General features: G+C 53.1%; 1 protein-coding gene across 1 annotated transcript; it reads left to right on the top strand.

The window, feature by feature from the left end:
• Window positions 1–1,823: 1,823 nt before the first annotated feature.
• On the top strand, window positions 1,824–3,084 carry LOC137817120 (uncharacterized). The gene is made up of 2 exons (XM_068620350.1): window positions 1,824–2,761; window positions 3,033–3,084. Exons 1-2 carry the CDS (start codon window positions 1,824–1,826, stop codon window positions 3,082–3,084), a joined length of 990 nt encoding a protein of 329 aa, XP_068476451.1.
• The last annotated feature ends 5,794 nt before the right edge of the window (window positions 3,085–8,878 follow it).

The raw sequence follows: 8,878 nt of genomic DNA, 5'->3' as shown, positions 1-8,878 counted from the left end.
CAAGCCCAGAGGATCCATCAAAGGTCAATTATATGCGGACTTCGTTGCAGAGCTATCACTCGGGGTCGACCAAGAGGCGGACCCAGGATCGAAGTGGTCGCTCTCGGTCGATGGTTCGTCCAACCAACAAGGAAGTGGAGCAGGAATAGTCTTGGAAGGACCTAATGGCTTGCTGATCGAGCAAGCTCTACGCTTCTGATCCGGTCGGTCATCGGTGGTCGATGACGTCAGCAGAAGATAACCACGTGGACCACTCGCAGGGTGACACCTGGACCAGGTGACAAATAGGTCGGGGTGAACTTGATCGGTTGTCACTAACCAAGTGACCACCGACAGATCAGGCGGCAGAGAAGTCAGGGGACAGATCACCCAGAACGGTGATCGGTGGTCAGTAACCAAGTGGCCACCAACAGACCAGTTCCCAGACGAACGCCTGGGGGCAGAATGCGAGAAGCAATAGAGCACTGATCAGTCATCGGGTGCATGATCATCGGGGTCCCGTGTTACACGCAGTTACGCATGGACCTCGCATGGACCTCGCATGAGCACATCTCAGGGAATTGTGCACGAGGGTGGCCTGAGGGAGCTAGCAAACCGGTCAGTGATTGGTTATTCCCTCAACCCATTATGTGCGTGACACCGTGAAGGGTAAGCCGTTTACGCAGAGAGCAACGCTTGGTGAGTCTGCCTAGACCAGCCACACCTGGCGTTCTCCTGAGAGTATGTGATTTACCCAGATGGAAGAAATATGCTAAGTTACTCCGCAAGGGAATAACTTAGCACACAAAGAGAAGTGCTAGAGCCCTTCAAGTAGTGACACGTGTATGGTCAGATGTGAGTCGCATGCCTCCACGTGTCATCATCTGAGAAGGGCGCGGTCCAGATAAAGGTGCACTCCGTACCGCTAAAGGTACAGACAAGCGCAGCCAAGCGCAGAGACGCGCGGACACGCACAGACACTCACACTCTACTGATTCTGGAGGTACGTTGTCTCAGAAAGCATAACAGGGTTCTGAAACATGCCAGAGGGGCATAACAGAATTCTGTTAGGCCCAGATACAGAGAGAGGCATAAAAGAGAATCAGGAGAGAATAGAAAAAGAGAGAGCAAGAGTTTTCACACACACTACTAGTTTTTCTCATTTGGTGGTTCTGTGATCTAACTTGATCGTCGGAGTGCAAACGGCCGCTAGAGGCGCCGTCTGTGTGTTTTGCAGGTCGCGTTTGGAGATCCTAGAGAAGGTTCTGAGGGTGATTTTGCAGATAACACAGTCGCGTAGACGGGGTAGACAGTGCAACGAAGCGGTTCCTCCACGCGCTAGTTGTCGACAGGATCATTTGGCGCCCACCGTGGGGCCCGAGTGAATCGTGGTCCCATTTACACCACAGTTTTTGAAGCTTACCAAAGTTTTGCCAAGTTCTTTGCTAGGGAAATATGCCAAGAAACAGACAACCATCACCTGCGCCATCTGCTGACGAAGGAGCTGTGACAATGGCGCAGTTCCTGGAGATGGTGCGCACGCTGCAGGACAACGCCGCGGCGTCGAGAGTTGAACAAGAGAGGATGCAGACGGAGTTGGCTGCGTCGCAGAGTAGGAACGACGAGCTGAATTGCGTCAATGAAGAACTATGGAGGATGTTGCAGGCACAGAAGGAACGCGTGGTTGAGGAAAGGGTGTCGAGGCCACCGTCGCCTCCAAGAGCGTTCCCCATGCCATGGTTGAAGTCATGGGAACCATGGTGCCTCCCAACATGGTGGGAGTGAAGGCGTCGTTCACAGGGGTAGAAGATCCAGAGGCGCATCTGACGGCGTTCCACACCCAGATGATGTTGTCTGGGGGCTCAGACGCTGTGTACTGCAAAATGTTCATGAGCACGCTAAGCGGAATTGCCATGGAATGGTTCGTGAGCCTACCAGAAGGACATATCACTTCTTTCCCTCAGTTTTCAAAGCTTTTCACTGAGCAGTACATCTTTAACAAAGCACCCGCAGTGGTGTCATACGATTTGTTCGATGTGCGACAGTACCAAGGCGAGTCGCTGAAGGACTACCTCAACCGCTTTGGAGCACAAGTGGTTAGACTGCCCAGCAAGGATGAGGATATGATGGTGCACGCATTTAAGAAGGGAGTGCTGCCTGGTCCCTTCAGTGAGTATCTCATCAGGAGCCATCCCAGCACCTTTGCAGAGATCCGACGACGCGCGGTGGCGCACATAGTGGCAGAAACAGAGGTTTCTGAGAAAAGAGGAAGTGCTGCACCACCAAGATCGCGTGGGGGACAAGGGAAACCGCAGCAGCACGCAAGGGTGCATGAGGCCAAGGAGGGGAAGAAGGTGCGGGAAAAACCTCGTCCCTATGCACCAGGCAAGGACCAGGGCAGGGGGCGTGCAAGAGAGAACAATGCACCCCCAAGATACAATTTCATGGTGGGATTGGCGGATCTCATCGCCCTTCCTGCCGTAGCAGCGAGACTACGAGTGTCGGAGAAGACAGATAAGGTACTTGGAAGGAAGAAGAATGAGTGGTGTGAGTTTCACCAGGCCTTTGGCCACACACTCCACTCCTGTTTGGCGTTGGGACATCAACTGGCAGAGTTGGTGAAATCCGGATTCCTGGCAGATTACCTGCGCGAGCCGCAGGGTGATCGCGCGTCGGGATCCCAGGCTGGAGAACAGCAGCATGAAGTCCTTGTGCATGGGGAAGTGCAAACAATCGCGGGAGGCTTCTCTGGTGGGGGATGCACCGCGTCACAGAGAAGGAGGTACGCTCGATCGGTTATGGCGGTAGACTCGGTGGACGAGAGCCATTACCCTGAAGTAGATATTGTCTTCAGGAAAGCTGACCTACGGGACGTTGTCCCGCACGATAACGACCCTGTGGTCATTTCCCTCATCACGGCAGGAAGACGAGTGCACAGAGTGCTTGTAGATCAAGGAAGCTCGGCAGACGTCATGTTCTGGCCGACGTATAACAAGTTGCAGTTGTCCCCTGATCAACTAAGGCCGTAACCGGGTGTCTTTACGGCTTTGCAGGGGATCAGGTAGAGGTGCGGGGGTACATGGAGCTGAGGACAATGTTCACTGATGGAACGACATCCCACACCGAAAGGATAAAGTACTTGGTGGTGAACGCCCCTTCTGCGTACAACATTTTGTTGGGGAGGCCAACACTCAATAGGTTGGGCGCGATACCATCAACGAGGCACATGAAGCTAAAGCTGCCGTCGATGGAGGGGACCGTAATAACCATCAAGTCGGATCAGGCTGAGGCTAGACGTTGTTATGAGAACAGCCTCAAGCAGAAGAGAAGCGTATGTCACGTCACCACAACACCACCACCTGGTGTGCGCGAAGAGCGATCGGTGGCTAGGGGAACGCATGGCGCTCGGAGGATGGAGAACGCTACGATGGGGGGCTCCCAGGTAGCTCAGGTTGAAGAAGAAGAGGAGGGCGCGATCACTCCTCGCGAGTCAAGGATCCCGAGGGCGGTCATCGCCAGTGAGAGAAGGCCCCACCCAGCTGAAGGATGGGTTGAAGTGGACATAAGGGGGAAAAAGTTCAAGTTGGGGGGATCTCTCGTTGAAGAAGAGCGAAAGCTGATTGTCGGTGTTATCGAGAAGCACATGGGTGCCTTTGCATGGTCAGCGTCGGACATGCCAGGAATCGACCCCGATTTCCTTTGCCATCGTCTGTCAATGGATCCTAAGGTTCGACCTGTGCGACAGAGGCGAAGGAAATTCAACGAGGAAAAGAGGAAGGTGATCCACGATGAAGCGCAAAAGCTCTTTGCTGCAGGGCACATCAAGGAGATCCAGTACCCAGAGTGGCTAGCAAACGTGGTGCTGGTGCAGAAGTCAAATGGCAAATGGAGGATGTGTGTGGATTTCACTGACCTCAACAAGGCATGCCCCAAAGACTCCTACCCCTTACCTAGTATAGATGCTCTAGTGGATAGCGCGTCAGGGGGGAAGCTGCTCAGCTTCTTGGATGCATTTTCAGGATACAACCAGATCAAAATGCACCCGATGGATGAATGCAAGACCGCGTTCATGACTGAACGGTCTTGCTATTGTTACAAGGTCATGCCATTCGGACTAAAGAACGCAAGGGCTACCTACCAGCGACTCATGGATAGGGTGCTCTCGCCCATGCTGGGAAGGAATGTACATGCATATGTAGATGACATGGTGGTCACGTCCCAAGAGAAGAAGCACCATGCAGCCGATCTGGAGGAACTATTCACCACCATCGCCAAGTACAAGCTGAAGCTCAACCCTGAGAAGTGTATTTTTGGCGTGGAGGCTGGGAAGTTCTTCGGTTTCCTCTTAACAGAGCGGGGAATCGAAGCTAACCCAGAGAAGTGCGCAGCGATCGTGGCAATGAGGAGCCCGACGACGGTGAAGGAGGTGCAGCAACTCACCGGTCGCTTGGCAGCCTTATCTCGGTTTATGTCTGCTAGAGGGGAGAAAGGTCATCCGTACTTCCAGTGTCTTAAACGCAACAGCAGATTCCTTTGGACGCGGGAGTGTGAGGAGGCCTTCATCAAGCTGAAGGAGTATCTGGCAAGCCCACCAGTCTTGTGTAAACCACAGGTAGGCACCCCTCTTCGGCTATACTTCGCTGTGACCGAGAGAGCAGTCAGCTCAGTCCTGGTGCAAGAGCAAGATCAGGCCCAGAGGCCTGTGTACTTCGTGAGTAAGGTGCTGCAAGGCCCTGAAACAAGGTACCAGGCCCTCGAGAAGGCTGCCCTGGCGGTGGTATTTTCAGCAATAAGACTCAGGCATTACTTCCACAGCTTCACAGTGGTGGTAATGATGGATCTGCCCATCCAAAACGTGCTGAAGAAACCTGACGTAGCAGGAAGAATGGTCAAGTGGGAGGTGGAATTGTCAGAATTTGACATTCAGTACAAGCCCCGAGGACCTATCAAGGGGGAGGTGTTCGCGGACTTTGTGGTCGAGCTGTCGTCGATCGCGGCACCTGCAGAAGGTTTAGATTTCCGATGGGTGTTATCGGTGGACGACTCCTCTAATCAGCAGGGAAGCGGCGCTGGAGTTATTTTGGAAGGCCCAAACGGGGTACTGATCGAGCAGTCCCTCCGCTTTGCCTTTAAGGCTAGCAACAATCAGGCGGAGTATGAAGCCCTGATCGCAGGAATGTTGCTAGCAAGAGAAATGGGAGCAAGAAACCTGCTGGCTAAAAGCGACTCTTTGCTAGTCAGCGGGCAGGTTACAGGGGAGTTCCAGGCAAAGGATCCCCAGATGGAAGCCTACTTGGAATACGTACAGCTCCTGAAGACGTCCTTCACCGAGTTTGAGTTGGTGCACGTGCCAAGAGAGCAAAATTCCAGAGCAGACCTGCTTGCCAAGCTCGCCAGCTCAGGCAAGGGGGGGAAGCAGAGGACCGTCATTCAGGAGAACTTGAAGGTACCGCGAGCGTTCGTGTCAGACAACCAGGTACTTCATGTGTACAAATCAATGGAGCGTCTGACGATCAGTCATCGGTCGTTGACTCAAGAAACGTTGAAAGCGCCGAGGGTGAGAGCGCGACCGTCGAAGATCGATGAGTCGATGGAGGTCTGCGCGATGAAGGAACCCGACACGTGGATAACGCCGTACCAGTTGTACTTAGAAGATGGTGTATTCCCAATTGACGTGGCAGAGGCAAAAAGGATAAAGAGGAGCTCAAGTAAGTTTACTCTAATTGATGGAAACCTCTTTAGATTTGGATTCTCTCACCCTGTGCAGATCTGCGTGCACGGCGAGCAATGCACCAGACTCATGTCTGAGCTGCACGAGGGGGTGTGCGGAAGCCATGTAGGTGGTCGCGCTTTGGCAAGTAGGATACTCCGCGCGGGGTACTACTGGCCAAAGCTGAAGGAAGACTGCGTGAGGTTTGCTCAGCGTTGCAAACAGTGTCAACTTCACGCAGACTAGCACAAGGCACCTCCTGAGGAGTTGAGGTCCATCCAAAGCCCGTGGCCATTTCACACATGGGGGATCGACATCCTAGGACCTTTCCCCCTGGCGATAAGGCAGATGAAGTTTCTCATCGTGGCCATCGAGTACTTCACCAAGTGGGTGGAGGCAGAACCAGTCGCACACATCACCGCACAGAAAGTCGAGCACTTTGTCTGGAAGAACATCGTCTGTCGCTTCGGAATACCCAAGAGGTTGGTCTCCGACAATGGCACCCAGTTCACGAGTCATCAGCTGAGGAAGATGTGTGAGGAGTTGAAGATACAGCAGGTTTTCGCTTCAGTGGAACACCCACAAACCAATGGGCAGGTGGAGTCGGCCAACCGAGTACTGCTCAGGGGGCTGAAGCGAAGACTAGACAAGGCTAAAGGAGGCTGGGCAGAGGAGGTCCCCAGAATCGTATGGTCCTATCATACCACCCCACAGTCCAGCACCCATGAGACACCCTTCAGCCTTGTCTACGGGACAGACGCCATGATTCCCGTGGAGATACAGGAGAGCTCCCCCAGATTCTTGAATTTCATTGCTGAAGAGTCCAATGAAGAGCGAAAGGTGAATCTCGACCTACTGGACGAAGTGCGAGAAGAAGCCAGAGTCAGTGCGAGAAGAAGCCAGAGTCAGTGCTGAAGCCGTAAAAAGAAGAGTAGAACGGAGGCACAACTCTAAGGTGAGGCTCAGGCGCTTCCAGGAAGGTGACCTGGTGATGAGAAAGGCGCATCAGAATGAGATGGAGAACAAGTTGTCTCCAAAGTGGACAGGCCCGTACAGAGTGGTTGAGACGTTGGAGAACGGAGCTTATCGGCTAGAGACTCTGGAGGGAGGAGCAATCCCCAGAACGTGGAACGCCACCCACCTAAAATTTTACTTCAGTTAAGTTGTAAAGTAGTTGCGTTCTCGCGCTAAAGATACATGCTTTGTATATAGTGGAAACAGTTGAACAGACAAGGGGGCACTCTTTTCCCTGAGGAGGGTTTTTGACGAGGCCACCCAATGAAAAGATTTCCAGCATATCAAGTGTGCGCAAGTATTAAAGTTAAAATCCTCCTTGCCCCAGGCGCAAGTGTAGGTGATCGGTTAGGCCTTACTCGCCCTAGGCGCGAGTACTGGCACTGATCTAAGTCTTCCTCACCCCAGGTGTGAGGGCAGGCGACTAGGGTCTGAAAAGCCAGGGGTGCTAGTAAGACCAAGAGAGGGAAAGGAAAGATTTTGACAAATGTCCTTACCCACTTGGCATACACCAATATTGGCCCAGTAAGGCTCTTAGTTTGAAACCCTTCTCACCCCAGGAGTGAGGCAGGGAATGAACGACCCAATCCGCCAAAAGGTGATGACCTTGGGGAAGGTAAGAGGGGTTAGCGAGAAACACTTTTCTTTCCCCAAAACAAGGCATCACCTCGAGCGATCGATGTCAAAGTCCTCTATGCACTTAGCGCTAGAGCGACAGAGAAGCCAAGTGAAGACCGAAGAACGATGACTGATGAGTCGTCAGTGATTGGCTAGTGGTACAAAGCAGCGCACAAGAGCTGCTAAAGACAAAGCCAAGGAAGTCGCTAGTCGCGATCAAAGTAGAGGCCAAGATCAAAGAGTACAAGATCGCGCTAAACCTAAGCTAGCTAACAGTTAGTCGTGTGCATAAAGAAAGGTGAAGCTCAGGAAAGTACAAGAGAAGGAGCTTACAGCTGAAACGAGTATGTATTCACACCAAGTTTTATACAAATTCCAAGTACTAAAAAAGTTGTGCAGAAGTATAAATTTACAAAAAAGAAAAGAGCTCAAGGAGGAGGGGTGAGCTTTCCATCTACCACTTCGTGATAAATGTTGAATTGCGAGAGGTCCAAATCTGGGAGAACGCATCGGATCTGCTCGAGCGCCAGCTCGAATCCGTCTGTAAGGGCGTCAGCACCCACGTTCATAAGATCGGCTTCCTCAGCCTCCAGTTTTTGCTTCGAGGCCTCCGCAGCATTTTTCTCGGTGGTAAGGGCAGCAAGGGAAGAGGCAGCTTCTTCCAACTGGCCCTTGGCTTCAGACAGTTTGCCCACCACCTCCTCAACTTTCTTCTCCCCAGTAGCAGCCGCTTCCTTGGTGGACTCGAGCTCCCCCACTAATTGAGAGTTCAGTTGGCGTAGGGAGGAGGTCTCGGCCCGCAGCTGCACCACCTCGCAGTCCAGTGAGTTGACGGCTTGCCCCATCAAGATCTCAGTCTTGATGGTCTCTTGGACCTGCGCTAGGTACTCCCTCCTAGCTTTTTCCACCATGCCCCGCATCAGATCTACGGACCCTTGGGCAGCTTCGAAGTCACTTTGCAGTGACTCCTTGTCATGCTCAAGCTCCTTTACCCTCTTCTCCAGGGCTAGTTGCTTGCGGTGCTGGGTGGAAAACTCCAAAGAGAGCACCATCTGCCTAGCCAGGTGCATGTCCACCTCATCTCCGCTCCATTCGACGAGCTCTCGATTGCTGATGAGCTGTCGAACTAAGGTGATGACCCGGCTGAAATTCTCGTGGCTAGCCCCAGAGACGCTTGGTCGCGAGCTGGACCCACCACATTCAGCAGCAGCAGAGGAGGTTGGCAGTGGTGGTGGGAGACCCCCCGAATGAGCAGAAGCGCCCCCAGCAGGAGGAGCAGATTGACCAAGAGATTGGCCTGCTGGGGGGGGAGATGGTGGTCGAGGAGCTGGAGAGGGTTGTTGACGGGGAGAGGGAAGGCACGAAGGCACTGGGGCAGGTTGAGTAAAGGGAGGAGTGGGTGAACCTTCCTCTACCTCCACCACCTCGATCTCCCCAGGTTGAAGAGATGAGGCCCCCTCAACCGCTGGCAATTTCCTCTTGCGGTGTACAAGAGGAGAGCCATAACTCTCCTCTTCTGTTGAGGGAGCAGCAGCAGCAGCAGATGAAGGAAAGGCC

This window comes from Phaseolus vulgaris, unplaced genomic scaffold (genome assembly GCF_000499845.2).
Source record: "Phaseolus vulgaris cultivar G19833 unplaced genomic scaffold, P. vulgaris v2.0 scaffold_16, whole genome shotgun sequence".
Taxonomy (NCBI): Eukaryota; Viridiplantae; Streptophyta; class Magnoliopsida; order Fabales; family Fabaceae; genus Phaseolus; species Phaseolus vulgaris.
Note: the sequence above shows the minus strand (reverse complement) of the source record. Positions and strands in the feature narration are given on the sequence as shown.